The sequence below is a fragment of the Lissotriton vulgaris genome, chromosome 2_1 (genome assembly GCF_964263255.1).
Source record: "Lissotriton vulgaris chromosome 2_1, aLisVul1.2, whole genome shotgun sequence".
Taxonomy (NCBI): domain Eukaryota; kingdom Metazoa; phylum Chordata; class Amphibia; order Caudata; family Salamandridae; genus Lissotriton; species Lissotriton vulgaris.
Genome location: NC_141687.1, coordinates 718,712,512 through 718,730,088, shown reverse-complemented (window position 1 = coordinate 718,730,088; position 17,577 = coordinate 718,712,512). Strand labels below are relative to the sequence as shown.

The following is a 17,577-nucleotide window of genomic DNA, read 5'->3' as shown; positions in this document are numbered from 1 at the left end:
AATCACACCTTCGGTTTCAGTTTGTAAGCTCTGATTTTAAGGAACCAGACACTGAACTCTACCTCAGAGAACTATCTTCACCCAATAAAAAAAATACCCTGATAATTTCCATTTAAGGATTTCTTGCCAAACTTGGACCTTTTGAACTTTGGTACATCTTCAATATTTTCTTGTATTCAGAAGGCCAGACTAAAAGTCACTATTTCAAGAGAATAGTCTGTGTATCTCAAACAGGGAGCCAATCAAGCCAGGCCTAATTGCTTTAAGATACTCCAATTTAGGGATGGAACTCTGCCTAAAGAACTTGCATTTTGGCAAAGATTTGGGTCATTACACACACATTCATCTCAACACAAGCTATGGGGTAATATTTAACAGCCGGGAGATTTCCCTATTCCCACACAGGAGCAGAGCCTAAGCAGCAGCAGTTAAGGAATCTATTTGCGACCCTGGGAAAAAGAAGATTCCATGCCCATTGATTCTCCAGTCTCTCAGCTGGCAACAAAGACTTGCATTGAAGATGGGCTGCCTGTTTGGGATGTGGTCATTGCTTTATAGAATTAATGCTCCAACAGATGTACGAACATTTTACCTCTAGAAGCCAGCACCAGACCGAGATTTCAAAAGTATGTTTAAACTTCATCAAAAACGTCTGTTCTATCCAGCCTTCTGCTCCACTTACCTCCTTTTAAAGCCAGCCATTTTTTAGTGTAAATAAGGCCACTGCGCGTCCGCTGGCCAAAGGGATTAGCGGAAATAGTCAATTAAATGTTGTCTATCCCATCGCGCCAGTGGCCTCCTAGGGATTTCCATAGATAACTCTGCAAGGATTCAGTGGTTTCTTAATAGAAGTCTCCAGTGACCGCACAGTTGCACATCGGAGTGTAGATAAAGGAAAAGGCAAGGATGGCTTCTATTTGAGCGGAGTGCAGCAGCCCTTCCTAATCACTGCAAGGACCTAGCGGAGAGTGTGTTTTCCACAGCCCCTTATCTACATTAAGACAATCTTGTAGGGGAGAGAAGGAGCGTCTGTACATATCCCGAGTGATCAATGGGGAGCTGGTCTTAAAGTACTTCGCTGCTTTAGCGTCTGCTACTTGACGTGCATCATTATCATTAAAACACATTCGGCCAGGTTTGTTATTGGACGGTACAAGAAACAAGCCCGCGCCTCACGCTGAAAGTTTAAAAAAACAAGGAATGCGCGTGAGAGACAGGGCTCGAAAATTCCACTCGACCGCTCGCATAGCTGAGTTAAATTTAACACGGTCGAGCTGTTTTTAGGTCCTACTCGCCCTTTCTGGCAAGTAGGAAAACAAACCAACTTTTGTCCTCTGTCTGTGAAAACGGAACAAATGTGACAAGATAACAAGATTTAAAGGCATTTGTATTGCTCACAAAGTTAATGAGCAAAAAAAGATGCCTTTGAATCTTGTTATCTTGTCACATTTGCTCCGCTTTCAGAGACGGAGCTCAAGTAGGATGCAGTTAGGTCGAGGACATTTTTAAAGGTACTAGTCCTTTAGGACTAGTACCATTTGGGGGATTTTTCGAGCCCTGAGAGAGTGGGGGAGCAGGAGGTGAGCCCGGGAGTGCTGCGTGCGTGCGAGCGCAGTCTGCTCATTTTCAAGCACTGCACTCGTGCTTGTGGCGATAAAAGATTTAGGAGCATGTATTCCTCCTTTTGAAATGTTTCAATTAGCTCCCATCAATGGGTGGATTATACTTGATTCCATAAGATACAGCAAAGACTAGTTAGATTGAGTGAATAAGATTCCTTTTATTGATGGATTTCCACGGAGTTTCCTCCATTTTCACTCATTTGTCAGATATTTATTATACAGATTTTTTTTAGAGTGAGAAAAACCGAACAGCCGACATGTGTTTCGCCCTACGTAGTGAGTAAAACCAGGGCTTTCTAAAGGATAGATTTGTTCTTTCAAGGAGCATTTGTATCGCAATTAATTATTTAATTTTCACATGATGTGGCAGACATCATCAGCAGTGGAATAAGTTTTAAAGGCAGTCGTCAACATCGTTCATGTCATTGGATAAAGCCTCCCGCTGAAAGTAAAAAAAAACAAGGACTACGCGTGAGAGAGCCGGGGAGCAGGAGGTGAGGCCGGGAGTGCTGTGTGCATGCGAGCGCAGTCTGCTCATTTTCAAGCACTGCACTCGTGCTTGTGGCGCGCCCCTGCTCGCTCCCGCAAGGTGGATGCTGCCACAAGCATGAGTGTGTGCTTGGAAATGACCTGAGCAACGGCTAAAGGTTCTCCTATGCAGCGCCTGCGCTCTGCGTAGGTGAGACCTAACAAACGCAACAAAAAGAATAAATATAGATTGGCTTAATTCCCCTGCTGTGTTGGAGGGCGCGCACATCGCCCTGTGCTCGTGACGTCAGGGGCCACGTGCTCATGACGAGCTGAGCTCGTCACGGCCACACCTGTTTCTTTGGAACGTTCCGCACAGCAGGGGAATTAGCCCCGCGTGCGAGCGTTGGAGCCGTTATGACGGCACACGGCAACAGTAGCTCATGACGAGCTGAGCTCGTCATGACCATGGGAGGAGTTAAAACACCTCACACACCATCCCACCAGCACATACACTGCAAGCATTAAGTAATATGCTGTCATAAGTGCTTAATTTGAGCCGGTGGTACCAACAAGCCCTTGTGTTTTGGGACCTGCACTTAATTTCCCTAACCAGACACTGACGTAGAACAAAAGAGGGAAAAAACAATCACAGGGTCAAGAAGGATGAAGAGAAAGACGAAAAAACATAAGAAAGGGAGAACGCAGGATTAAGATAACGTTTCCTCTGAGTTTCTGATAGTGAATTAAGAGGCATGAGGTGGATTCAAGTCAAAGCAGTCTTTGTATTAGGCGTGACGATATATAATAGGACTTGTCGCAGGCTTCCGAGCAGAGCTTTGGGCACCGGCACCTATTCTTTCACAAATTAAGCACTGTTTGTCACTACACTCAATAGATAATTCTCACGTACTGAAATACTGTAAATTATGGATCAGAAATGCATAAGGATTTTTGTACTATTTACTATTTAATGGATCAGTCATGTTAATGCGGACTGAGAAACTAATGAACAGACCATGGAGAAAAACAATGTACTTAAGTGGACTTTTCTTGCCTCGAATGCAAAACTAAATTTACCAGAAACCAAGTGCTGTATTGTTAATGTAAATTATTAACAAAGTTCTTTCAAATATATATGTGCCACATTTGTACTCGAGGAGTTCTAAGGCCCCTTCCAACCTTGTAAAATGTTTCTTGATGTAGATCGCTGAACTACTACTCATTGTTTTTAGGTCTCCCCTATGCAGGGCGCATGCGCTGCTTAGGGAAAAGACCTTTAGCCATCGGCACAGCTTTGTGGGCAAAAACGTGCACGCATTGCATTGCTTCTAATGGCAACGCGTGCATGTTTGGCGATTCCCTTGCGGGAGCGAGCTATCAAACCATGTGTTAATTACAAACATATGTTTCCTGCTCGCTCCCGCAAGGGAAACAGGCGCAGGCCCCCTTCTCTCTTCCCTCCCCCTGCTGCCTCCTTTCACCGCGAGGCACGCATGCTTGTTTTGAAAAGAGCTAGAGTGGCAAAGCTACCGCTGCTGACTCTGCGGTGTCGCCCTCCTGAAAGTAAGTGGGTTTATACTTGTGTTGGGGTAGACCCTTTTACTACGTACCGCTTTTGATAATTACCTCTGCTTAGACAGCTATGCCTACTGCTCTGGTTTCACGCAGTCCTGGTAGTGGGCGCTTTCTTGGATGTCAACGCTTCCGCTTTAGTTGAGCTGCTGATTGACATTGGCGGATTTGTAGAGTGCGGCCAGTGCCCGCGGGGACTGCAAGGTGACTGCACAGCTGATGTCTTGCACGCCGGGCGCCTTGACCTAACAAACCCAATTGAGTTAGCCCCACTGGCTACCCTGCCTATGCTTTAGAAGAGGCTAGCTGTAGTTTAGATTACTTTTTCTGCTGTTGAAGGTATTGTTCCCTTACTGCATGATGAAGCACCCAACAAAGTTGATATGCATATTTTTTTTTTCACAAGTGTGTTTTCTACAGTACTGCAATATTCCCAGTCTCCTTAAATTTGGAAATTATATTTGGTGGTTTATGCTCCTCTTCGTTACCAAGCAGGGGTATTTAACTACTGGTTTCATGATTTACTTACTATCAAGTTGCTGCTCTTCTTGGTATAATTAGCATGAATCTCCCACGGGAACATTTTGTCAAATGTACAAATGAGAAACGAGTGTATAGCACGAGATTAGAAATATCAAGACCTCGTTAAACTGTAACTGCCCTACTGAATGAACCAGCCACTCCCCCTATCGAGAGGGGTGTATAAAAATGTGTATAGAAATGTTTAGCTTGCTAAGAACCCATAGTCTTCAGTACAATCAATATAGCCAATCTCCAGCCACCCTGAGAAGTCCGTATCAATATAAAGAGCAAAAATAGCAAACTCTTAATAGAAGCACAGCACAAGATATGTTGAAGCTTAACACAGGGGTAATAGATATGTAGATGTCTTTTTTGTTTTCTTTTTTCGACTATAGGTACTATTGGCCTCAGTCTATTTAGATTGGAACACAGAACCACTTCTAGTTGATGCACAAGTTGTGTAAGTACATGCTTTTTACATTGGTCCTGAAGAAAGCCCCATAGACCCGGCTGGGCACAGTGGGGCTGAAACATGTCGGCCTACATAAAAAGTTTTAATTTCTTGAATCATATTTTTTCAATAAATATTCACTTTTTGAAGATGATCCAAAGAATTTTAACTCACCATTTTTTTGAGCACTTGATATTTTCTGTGGACACTACTACGAATCCAGTGGTTACCTCCGGGTGGAGGTTAGCATATAGCGAAACAAAAAGCCCTATGATGATGCACTAACGCAACTTAAACGAAGGAGAATCAAGATATACCGCTACACAATCTACGTGGGTGTATGAGGGTTTTTTATGAGTCAACCAGCACCATAAGAAACCCTGACTACGTAGTTACAAGTGGTCCACCCCCCCCCCCCCCCCAATTGATTTTTGGTAGTATACATGTCCACATTTCTACTCTTGTGACTTACTCATTTACGGTTTCTTCTTCCTGAGACTAATTCACTACAGTGTACAGTGTCCCGAGCTTGAATTTGCCTCATGAAAGTGAAACACTGAGGATAGTTGTGAAGAGCCTAGCAGCTATTTCTTTGCGCCAAACAAAAGTTGCCTTTTCAAAAGCTGTATGTCAGACACTTCTTTATCTGCTGCTGGATCGCGGTCACTCTGAGTAACACGGCATATGCAAAGAGAATTTGCAGAGACCTTGCAATATAGCACCGTAACACTGTCCCTTTGAGGCTCTGTCACTCCTCAATGGTAATTTCCACATTACTTTCATGATACAAATCTGAAGAATGTATCGCAGTGAAAGACAAATGTACCAGGAGTTAGAAATATCTCTGCTCCTCAAAGGCTCTGATTGTCAAATGACATTACAATCCCATTAGGATGAAGAGAGATGCTTCGGCTCGAGTTATTACCGTGTCGAAATAAAACAAGCATTGGCATAGCCAATAGGTCTCGCTTTTGGGACCTTATAAGTATTTAGTTATGCAGCACAATGTCCTTGGTGCAACAACATCAACTGTTGCTTGGCTAAGCACTTATAAGGTCCCAAAGGCATCTCGAGACCTATTGGCTATGCCAATGCTTGTTATTTCTTGGATCGTTAATACAAACACTTTATAGTTATGAGAAACGTGATAAAAACAATTCAAAGACAAAGAAGAGCCTAATACAAAAGCTCAGACTCAGATCTACTAATAAACGCAAGTTAATGTATAACGTGCCAATGTGCCTATATATGGAAACAAGATTCCAAAGAAACAAGTCCATTTATAACGTCAATTGTATACATCTTGTCAATTTGAGTTGCTATATATGTTGTTTAACGTAAGCTAAAACATGCAGCAACATTTGCATGGGAAGAAAAACATAAATAATAAAAAAATGTGTTCATCATAATAATTTTATTTGCAGTGGATTTCATTTAAAAATACGTAAAAACATGTTGCAAGGAAGGGAACACGCCTGCTATTAAAATCGCTAAACGTAAGCGTAGCAACAATAAAATATCATCTTAAATCAGCCTTAAACAGTGGGGATATCTCTGATAAAAAATACAGGGGTAAACCTATGGCCCACTTCTCACCTGGATCTCCAGAGTCCTGAGGATGCCCATGAATACAGACAAGATTCTCATTAATCTAACATTCAGTGCAGTGTTCAGCAAGTTCAGGACTGCTATAACGGCCTGCCTACATGTTAAAACTTGTTGAACTCAGACCGGAGTGGTCGCTTGGGTGCTTCTAATAACATGAGACACAGGCATATTACCTATACAGTTGTTTCGGTGACCTTTCCACAAAGTATACAATTTGCCTCAGGTGGTCGGTTTTGCCACTTCGGAATGTGGTCCAATGTTGGCAGTGCCCCCAGGAAGGCAATTAAGTCGACTATTTGCTTGCCTTTTTTTTATTTTTATTTTTTTAATAAAGACCTTTATTGTACAGTTCTGCAATGACACAGCATAAAGCTTACAATCCCAAGGGCCGACCGCGTTGTTCACAATTTCCTTACAACACTTTCGAATTAACACAGCCCTTTAGCCGACAACCATGGGGTCCGGCGGAGCGGTAAGATAAGATGTACACAGATCAATCAGTTCAAGGTCCGGATGGCCTATAGTTCCATCATTTTTGTTTTTTAACTTGAAAACAATTTTTGTTATTTATCAAAGTAACATACATACACGGTGACCTTCATTACGACAGTAGCATTGCTAAAGTACAAATGGCCAGTCATGTATACTCGAAAAATCTTATTACAGCATCATGTGCATTGTTTCATTAGACATGTTTCTTAGGTCAGCTACCCCATAATACTTGTCCTACTCCCCCCTCTCGTCCTCATCATCTCCCTCGGAGCTAGAGACATCATCCTCCGGCAGTGGCTCACATATATTTTCCCTATATGTATTCCAAGGAGTCCTCACTTTATTCAATTTACGCGGGCTGGCCCTGGTTACATATACTGCGCGTTCCGTAATCATAAGCATGTCCATGTGTCTGCTCCACATCGTCAGGGTGGGCAGGTCTGATGCGCCCCACCTCTGTGCTATATCTCTCTTTACTACCATGATGCCTAATGTGCCCCATAGTTGACCATATTTGGAAAAATCATTTGGTTCCCATACGTTCAGAATGCATTTACGTGGCTCCGGTACTAGCGATACTTCAAGCGTTTGTGAAATAGTGCGCATCACTTGTATCCAGTATTCAATTACTAATGTGCACTCCCAAAGGGTATGTATTAGTGTCCCCTCCTCCCCGCATCCACGAAGACAATAGGGATGTGGTGCTCTATGCAGCCTGTGCAGCATGGTTCGAGTGTAGTATATCCTATGAAGGATCTTGAGTTGAACCAGTCTGAACTTTGCGGAAATTCCCACTTCCTTTGGGAACGCCAGCGCCTCATTCCACTCCGTATCGTCCATGTCGCCTACCTCTTCCACCCATTTCTCTCGTAATTTTAGTGTAGGGTTTAGTAGGTTATTAATTAACTTACGGTAGGTGAGGGAAGTTGCACTATGTTGCATATAGTCAGTAAGTAGTCTGTCTTCTAATGGAGAGGATTCCGGGAGTTCAGTGCCTGGCGGTATGGCCTGTAGTAATGCGTGTCTGATCTGCACATATCGGTAAGTTTTGTTCGGTCCTAAGTTGTACTGTTGCTGGAGCAGAGAGAACGGTATCACCGTTCCCTTGTCCCACAGATCCCCTACCGTGGATATTCTGATGCTGTCCCATTGTGCAAACCCCTTGCTTCGCCTCAATCGTCCCAACGCCTTGGTGTCTAAGAGCGGGGTGAGCTTAGTAATCGTACCTTTCCAACCCAGTTTCGCCTGGGCGATATGCCATAGATTGGCTGTGTGTTTAGTGGGTCCAATCAAGTTTGCCGCCCTGCTTCTGTCATAGAGTGCTGTGAGCATGTTATCTGTGCCTAATTGTGCCCTGTTGGCCCTATAGGCTGGGTCGTCTTGGGGCGCGTGAAGCCATTGGTTAATAGTTTTAAGATGCGTCGCCCAGTAATACATCTGCAGGTTGGGCAGTGCAATCCCACCCTCGTACCAGCTTTTGTTGAGCTTGACGTGTGCAATGCGTGCTGGGCGGTTGTTCAACAATAGATTAGATACTAACGCCATTACTTGTTGAAAGTACCCATGCAATGTACTTAGGACCAAATCCCATATGGGACAGGAAAGCGAAAAGGTGTCCCCACTCTACCATGTCAAACGCCATCTTAGCGTCGAGGGAAAGGATCACCGCTGGTTCCAATAATAGTGGGGCCCGTGCCAGAATCCCCTTCACACGCCCGAGATTGAGAGCAGTGTTTCTATTGGGCATGAAGCCGGATTGGTCCGGGTGTTTCAGCTGTGGAAGATGGACCATCAATCTAGTGGCTAGTAATTTCGCAAGGATTTTCGCTTCTGCATTAAGAAGAGAGATCGGGCGGTATGACGAGCAATCCCCTGGTGGTTTACCCAGCTTGGGAATCGCCACTATTGTTGCGGTTCTTTGGTCCAACGGAAGTATTTTACTCAATAGGCTCTCCGTGTACATAGCCAGCAGTGGAGAGCTGAGCGTTTCAGACATGGTTTTAAACCATTCGATGCAGATGCCGTTCGGGCCCAGGGCTTTACCGGGCATCGCATGTATGGCTAGTTGTATTTCTTCTGGTGTGAGGTCGGAGTCCAGCTCCGGCTGCATCTTGTGTAAGTGTCCAGGTCACTATGTGGCTAAGGGCGTCCAGCGCTGCACTTTCCGTGACGTCTCTGTCAGGGGTGTAGACCTTTTCGAAGTGTTCTGCCAATGTGTGCACTATCTCCTCGGGGTATGTCTGAATTGTTCCCTCTCTCGTGTGTATTTGTTGTATACCCCTATTGCCACCTCCTCTTTTGTCCAGCCATGCCAGCAGTTTCCCTGCCTTGTCGCCTACATCGTATATTTTATGTGTCGTGGCCAAGACACTGTCGATCACCTGCAATCTAAGATGTTCCTTGTATTGCTGCTGGCGCAGTTGCAGTGTATGTGCTGTGCGCGCCGTGGAATCTGCCATATGCTCCATGTTCGCCGTGTGCAATGATAGTTCTAATTCAGTGAGTTGTTGCTGTCGTGACTTTTTATGTCCTGTAATGGATGCTATTGCTTGGCCCCGAAGGACCGTCTTGTAAGCTTCCCAAAGAATTGAGGGCGAATCTACTGATGCTACATTTTCCTATTTGCTTGTCTTTAATACTTCATTTCCAGATACAATTGCCTTCTTGGTGAGTTATAAGAAACTAAAAGCATCCGGGTTTCGGGCCGCTGGACCTATGTTTCTTTATCAAAGAGTTTACTAACAAAACGGGCATTGGCGTTAAGCACTTTTAAAAATTTCATTCTGAATAATGTCCAATGACAATACCTCCCGGACATGTAGATCACCATAGCAAATTTCCATATAAAGAGCATGAGCGCCTTGCCCCGCACTATACAGCTTATTCCAGAATACAGTATGCAGTGTATCTGCCAACTTTGCATTACCTCCCAGCATGATCTCACTTCCAAATGATAGAGACAGGAGTAACATTGCTTAAGCGACCGGGCGATCTGATTCCAGGCTGGGACCCTCACGCCAATTTTGCTGTCCTCCGGAAAGTAGCCTGAAGGGTGTAGGCCTTATTTTTAATGGAGCCTTTTTGTTTTTGAAAGGACACTCTAGAGTCCAAATCAGACCCCAAGATATTTGTATTCTGAGACTTTCTTGAAGTAAGTGCCGCTCTCTACCACAGACCTTGCTTATTTAACCTTTTTTTTTTACTATGATTATTTTTATCTTTTTTAAGTTCACCTCTAACATGTTCAGCTCCGTGGATTCAGAAAGGACAGTTAGCAGTCTCTGCAAGCCCACTCTTGTTCGTCTTAACAGCATAAGGTTGTTAACGTAGAGATGGTTAAATTTAAATGTATTCCCCAGTATCAGTGAATGGGAATTAACTTTATCAAGCATCTCGGTTAAAATCAGATATGAATGGAGTAAAAAGCGGAGGGGGTTTGGGGGCGCAACCCTGCCTTTAGTTTTTATGGAGAGGAAGCTACCATTGTCCACTTATCCATAGGCAGGTGTCTGAATAAAAGAGTATTATCACTCGCAGTAGCCCTGATGTAACCCCCTCAAGATCGCTGTTTTCCCCCACAAGGAGTTTCCTTGAGATCCAATTGAGTGATACCCTAAAATCTACAAAGTATGCATATAGTAATGATTGCTTTTGTAAGATGCGATCTATAAGCATAGAGATGGTCATCAGAATTGATTGGCAGCCCTGCTTTTGATTAAATCCAGTGTGATTCCGGGGAAAGGTCCCTCTTTTATTAACCTACACCTCAAGACCTTTTAGCAAAAACCCTGCAAAGTATTTAGTCTCTGTGAGAATAAGTGCGATCAGACTGTAGTTTTTCGGGTGTGTGGTATCCCCATCTTAGTGTACTGGATAGATTATTGAGCCCCTCCAGATCTTAGGAAGGACTTCCGTCTGTAAGATGAATCTATACAGTATTATCAATCTACACAGTAATAAGAGCCTCTCTGCCCATATATTGAGTTCCTTTTTAAACAGAGCCTGCGGTAACCCATTCGGCCCTGTGAACTGATGATCATGTTGTGAACATCGCACAGGTAAAGTCAACCAGGCAAGTTGTTGATTGGTGTTATCTATCAGCTCATTCATACTGATGTCATACGTGGTCCATTTCTGGGTACAGAGGAGCTTGCTGCAAAATTCACTGTTAACATTTCCACTTTGGAGGGCTGTGCGCAAAACATGGGGTTTCACTCTGGCTCCTCGTGAATGATCTTGTATGATTAACATTGCTTGGACTGCATTCTGTTACTCATGATGAGACCCTGGAATAAAAAAAAATGTGGTGCTAGGTAGCTCACCCAAACCTGCTCAAGAAGTTTGCGATATTGACCGCTGCACTGCCCAAGCTCTTTTGCATTAACCATCTGCAGTGATATCGACCAGGCAGATATAATTTCTACTGGAAGAGAGGCGGATCCTGCTCTTGGGAACTCTTCCTGAGCTGGAAGCGTCATCCATGCCAGTGAAATTTCCTAATTGTGCCGTGGATGCTGTGCTGCAAGGGCTTCGTGCATTAGCTTTGCTTCACCATGTGAGGTTGCAATCCACAGGTGGATTCAGCCAAATAACTGATGGTGTACCAACTCCTTTGTTCTGTATTAAGTGCCATGGAGGGAGTGCTTGGAGGTGGTCAAAAGAAGCACAGTTGGAACCCTGCCTGCAGATCACGTAACAAACTATGGTATTGTACACTCAGGTGTGACAAAAGGTTTCCTGAAGATAACATGAGAATGTAACGTTTTTTTTTATTACTTGTGCTCCCAGTATAAGAATGTGTGCTTTGTAGGAATGCCAGCTACAACTGTGTGTGTAATAACAGTATAAATCATTTATATAGAACAAAACACAAAGAAAACGTTTTCCACCCTTAATAAAGTATTTATTACTCTTGAAGTGAACACATTTCATAAACCTTAAGTACCAAAATACTGAGTTAAAACCTGGAGGAATTAGGCATACCAGGTTAAAAGCAGATGGGTGCATAACGTACTAAGCAATGTTACCCGATTGTAATTCTTGACCAATAGTCGAAATAAGGATTTATGGGAAAGAACATTAACCCATTGCCATATCTTACATGAAATATAAATCAGTGCCCAGACAATTATGCTTATTCTAAGCAATAGAAACACCAGCCCCTTGAAGTGTTTAATTGTTTATCTAAAAAGGGGGCCTCTGGAATTATGTGATGCTGCAACCATATCGTTTTCTGCATATTTACGAATCTGCCACATAATCCATCCTCTGCTGCAAGTCTGCAGATATTACCCAAAAAATAGTTTCTAGCTCAAACGGGTCAAGTGTTACTAAAAAACATAGCAACATGTGTTCCTACTTACTAGAAGGCGCTTTGCAAGGGTTGTCTAGTCATCCCATAGTAGTATTTTTTGCTGTATTGGAGTATAAAACTGGTACTAAGAAGGTCAAATCTTTTTCCAGACAGTGTTAGCAAGTGCAACAACATTGGCAAAGGCAATAGGTCGCACCTATGTGAGAGCTTTGGCGATGTCTTTTAGCCATGCTGAACAGCATCATGGCTATTGTTCAGCATGGCTAAAAGTTAGTGGCATGGCATAATGTACAGTGGCATGGAGGAGAGTGGTGTGAAGTGCCGTAGAGTGGATTAGAGAGACGTAGCGTTGAGTGGTGTATAGTAAAGTGGTATACAGAGTAAAATGGAGCAGTATGCAGTAGAATGGCGTCAAGTGAAGAGGCGTGAAAGAGAGTGGAGTGGACTGGAGTAGAGAAGAGTGGGGCTGGGTGGAGTAGGACTAGACTTAAAAGGAGTGGCAAAGAGTAGCATAAAATAAATTAGCACAGAGCAGAGTAGAGTGGTGTAAAGTACAGTTAAGAGGCACATAGAAGAGTGGGGTTTAGTGGGGGAGAGTGGAGTGGCACAGGCTACAGTTGCGCGGAGTGAGTGGCATTGTGTACAGAAACGGTGGCTGTAGTGATGGTGTGGAGTAGAACAGATAGTGCTTGAATTGAGTGGCATAGAGAGGGATACAGCTGAGTAGAGAAGACTGGAATGAAGTGGCTTAGAGTGGTACAGTTGTGGGTGTAAGTAAATAAAGTGTCCCTAGAAATGGCAGATAGGGTGAACAGAACATAAATATGAAACTGTACGCTTGTTAAAAGTAGGAAAGCACATTGCCTGGCCAGGAAAACTGCTAAAACGCTTATAAATAAATATATAGTGAATGATTGCAAATGACAGTGACAAAGAAAACAACTAATGGTATGCTGTAGGCGGATTATAAGAACACTTAATTGTAAACCATACGTCTTGCAGCACAGAGCACCCACTGCGTAGGTAAGACCTAAAAATGACAAAACAATTTAGCAATACTATTCTAAAACGTGCCCCATTATGTGGCATAATTTACCTTTTCTTGCCGCATAATATAAGCAACTTTGCTGCATAATTTGGTCCACCTTCCAGCATTATTCAGTGGCACTGCCTATGATCAGGGACCACGTACAAATATCCCTAGAAAGTGCATTAACCACCTGAATTACTTTACCCTTATTGTGATTATTATATTACCCAGAAACATACATCTCTGCATCATGTGCATTAACCCACAAGTTACTTATAATGTAGTATATTTGTGACTAATTACGGCAAAAAAGCGTTGATAGATCTACACCCATTCATTTATTCGGGGTTTGAGTATGTAAACAAATTATACATGGGATCGCTTTTATTGAAAAGCTCCCGTGACTACGCGCTCTTTCTAGTGAAACATCAACACCCACAATTTGGTGGTTCCCACGAGTAATGTCTTCCACTTTCAACATTGGCTATCCCCCAGGATATGCGGCGGTAAAAGGGCCTCACCTTTGACTCGGACACAGGCAACACCACCAGTAGGAGGCAGAGCAGGCCTGATGCTACCGACAGAGATGTCCCTCTCCGCAGTTCCATTGAACCTATCATTTTGAGGGTAAGCCCCAGACAAGGACCACGCCGATGCAGAAAACTAGGGCTCAGTCATATGATTAAAAACAAATAAACAGCTGAGGCACCGTGTACTGATCCCTTCCTGTTTGCAGACGCCTGACACGTCCATCAGTACAGGCGTCCCCCGGAAACATAGTATGACGCGAGAAGAATCGCGCTACCTTCGATACGCCAAACGTGTAATTTACTATACACAGAGAATCGTTTATGTGAATCAGGAAGCAAACTTAAAAAGTAAATATTATTTAATGTATCTCAGAGCTGATTGGCGGATTCACATGTTTGACAAATTATTTATTTTCAGTATGAATTTTTACTGTAGCAAAACAGTAATATATATTGTGTGAGATTAAGACACATTTGATATGAGAAAATGATTGTGAAAATATTCGCCTTCCAGTTGCCGCTAGTAGAAACCTGTAAAGTGGCATTTCAAGATGGCCGCAGCGCTCACATTACCAATGCTTCCGAAATCAATGAGCAGAACTGGAATGCTGGACCTGATTGTGAATCGCACCGGAAGGTGAGTAATTCAAGCCGGCATTTTGGATGTGGATGCGGTCACTAAATGTGAACGAGTTAAGGGTACGATGTATTGTAACGGATTTATGGTTTTTGGAAATATTGACTAAGCTGCTTCTTACAAACATTATATATATTTTTTTTAAAGCAGAACCTGCGCGGATATTTAGTTGCAGGTACCTTAGAGCAGGCGTGAGTTGCATACTTTGACAAATTGTCAACATAGCTGTCAAGATTTCAGAATTCTAAATGTGGGCTATTTTCATAATTTCAAAGTCATTAATTATGAGTGGCATTTCAACGACTGAGCAAAATCAAGCAATCAAGACTAGGGAAACACATAAATATGAGAAATTACACCCATTTGAGCAATGAGAAACTCCGTGACGACCTTAAAACAGCTGCAAAATAAAAATTTGTTTATAAAAAAAAAACAGCTGTAAAGCACCAACAAGCATTTACAATGCAATAGGTCTCGCATTTGTTAAGTTAGAGCTGTTGGTGTTGAAAATTACTATGTTTTTTTACTTTACCTTTTTTATTCCATTGGCAACAGTGCTATGCAAATATAAGAACTCCCCTGCAAATAAAACAAGCATTTACAGTGCAGTGGTCTCTGCATTATTAAAGGTAGAGCTATTGGCATTGGTCATGACATTTTTTTTTTAAATCATAATTAAATGGCATTGTCATTTATATTGCCAATAGTTTAATCGCTTGCATATGCGAGACCTATTGCATTAGCACCCACACACAGAGTAAGTAGTAGAGTAGTAGAGTGAGTAGTTGATAGTGAGTAGGAGAGTTATTAGTAAAGAGAGTATTAGAGAGCGAGTAGTAAAAAGTGAAAGAGTGAGTATTAAATAGTGAGAGAGTGAGTAGTAAAGAGTCCTAGAGCCACACACATTTACATGCACAGCCACACCCTTACATATACAACGTGTATTTTTTGTTTCAGTAGTAAAGAGTGAGTAGTACAGAGTGACTAATTATGAGTGAGTAATGATGAGTAGTAGAGAGTGTGTGTGAGAGAGAGAGAGTGTGAGAGAGAGAGTGTGTGAGAGAGAGAGAGTGTAAGAGAGAGTGTCGGAGAGATAGGAAGGTGCACTGGCCTACAAAGGGCTGGCAAACGTGTAATGTTTTGAAAGTGTGATCCAATAGGGTTTGGGCATGAGCCATTAAGGTTGGGCGAGGCTTTTGAGAGTTGACTTTGTCAAAGCAGCTCAGGAACTACAGTTAACAACCCCAACAGAGCCACCAAAAGTACCCAATGCTGCCTCCCATGGAAGCTGAAAACACCGTACTGAGTTACAACAGTGCGGAGCTACCACTCATGACTGGAAAGGTACCTGTAAGGTGTTCCAAATCACATGGCTGTTCATCGTGCAAAAATGTCTCATCACCCGATGTGGCCGTGTGAAGAGTGTCAATACCATGTAGCACACAACAGCACCGTCTGAGCAGGATGCTGTGTCCACATCAGGTGAAAAACAGAATCTTCAAATATATAATGTTTTGGTCATTAACCCGTTTGTTGCTTCGAACGTTCTGCGCCAGTGCTGAACGTTCAAAGAAACGGGTGCGGCCGCGTCAGCCAACGGACGTGCGCAGCACTGGCAAGGTAGTGCTCGCGACGACAGTTGGCCGACGGCAGCACTAAAGGGGTTAACTCCGGTCCATAAATATATTCTCTAACATGTGGAAATGTCATTTTTTGTGCATGCCAACTAACCATTGTTAAAATGCAAAGGGTCTGCTTCCATTCTAATTGCAACATCGAACAAGAACACATTTTGTGGTCAGAAAATCCACCTGCAAGCAAGTAAAATGTGTATATGGTATACTGTGTCTCTAATGGAGTGTGCAGCATGGCAGGACAAACAGTTCACAAGTGCCCAGGACATTGAGCTCCAAAGACCCCATTAAATGTATATAGGAGAGTCAGACTCATAAATTCTTTCATCGTGTCGCAAACCCTGCTCTGCACCTTAGCATATGGTACATGTGCTTCCCAGGTACCACCCTTGAAGTATGGGTATACCCAGAGTAATAGTCCATAGAAGGATGAGTGCTGCCCTAGAAGTAATGATGCACTCTGAGTATCAGTCCTTGGGAATATGGGTGCAGCTCAAGGTGCTACCCTTGAAGTATGGGTGCACCCAGAGCTATACTCCCTGGAAGTAAGGGTGCAGCTCAAGGCACCACCCCTAGAAGTATGGGTGCACTTGGAGTTATACTCCCTGGAAGTAAGGGTGCAGCTCAAGGTACCATCCCTAGAAGTATGGGTGCATCTCGCAGTAACAGTCCCTGGGAGTAAGGATACATCTCAAGGTAGCACCCTTGAAGTATGGGTGCACACAGAGTTATACTCCCTGGGAGTATGGGTGCAGCTCAAGGTACCACCCTTGAAGTATGGGGGCACGCGGAGTTATACTCCCTGGGAGTATGGGTGCAGCTCAAGGTAGCAACCTTGAAGTATGGGTGCACTCGGAGTTATACTCCCTGGAAGTAAGGGTGCAGCTCAAGGTACCACTACTAGAAGTATGGGTGCACTCGAAGTTATACTCCCTGGAAGTAAGGGTGCAGCTCAAGGTACCATCCCTAGAAGTATGGGTGCATCTCGCAATAACAGTCCCTGGGAGTAAGGATACAGCTCAAGATACCACCCTTGTAGTATGGGTGCACTCGGAGTTATACTCCCTGGAAGTAAGGGTGCAGCTCCAGGTACCATCCGTAGAAGTGTGGGTGCATCTCGGAGTAACTTTAATTGGGAGTAATGGTGCAGCTCAAGGTAACACGCTGTGAGTATGTGTGCACTCGATCTAACTCTCCCTGGGGTTGATCCTGCAGCTCTGAGTACCACTCAGAGTACCTCTGCCGTCTAGGGCGGGTGCAAGCCGAAGTGCCTCTATCTGGAAGAATGAGTACCATTGGTAGGTACTGAATGCTGCTCCGAGTACTTCTTCCCATGAACCTGCCTTCACCTCAGAGTAGGGGTTCAGCTCCAGACACCTCCTCTGAGAGTAGGGGTGAATAGCCTATAATAGAGGTTCAGCCCAGGTCACGCCTGCCGGGGACTCTGCGCCTATACTCAGCGGGCAGCCTGCACTCTTCTTTTAAGCCACGAGTTACGTTTTATTTTTAAGTTTAGAGCAACACTTTTAATATATCCGCGCAACCATGTGTGCAGAAAGCGATGCACTAGCATTATAAAAAGTAAGAACTATATTAAAATAAACAATTAGAAAAAGTGGCAAGCATCGGATGGTAATCATTCATAAAGGGATTTTATATGGCGCCTAAAATAGGTAGCTAACCGTTGTTATGAG

At 43.5% G+C, this 17,577-nt stretch overlaps 1 protein-coding gene across 1 annotated transcript in view; it reads right to left on the bottom strand.

Annotated features, from left to right (window-relative positions):
* The window catches only part of TMEM9B (TMEM9 domain family member B), a 215,391-nt gene extending 201,526 nt beyond the window's left edge, over nt 1-13,865 (bottom strand). The window contains exon 1 of the mRNA XM_086955991.1: nt 13,604-13,865. Coding sequence (XP_086812117.1) covers nt 13,604-13,702 — 99 coding nt within the window. The 5' untranslated portion in view covers nt 13,703-13,865. The remainder of the gene's footprint in view (nt 1-13,603) is intronic.
* Between the last annotated feature and the right edge of the window lie 3,712 nt (nt 13,866-17,577).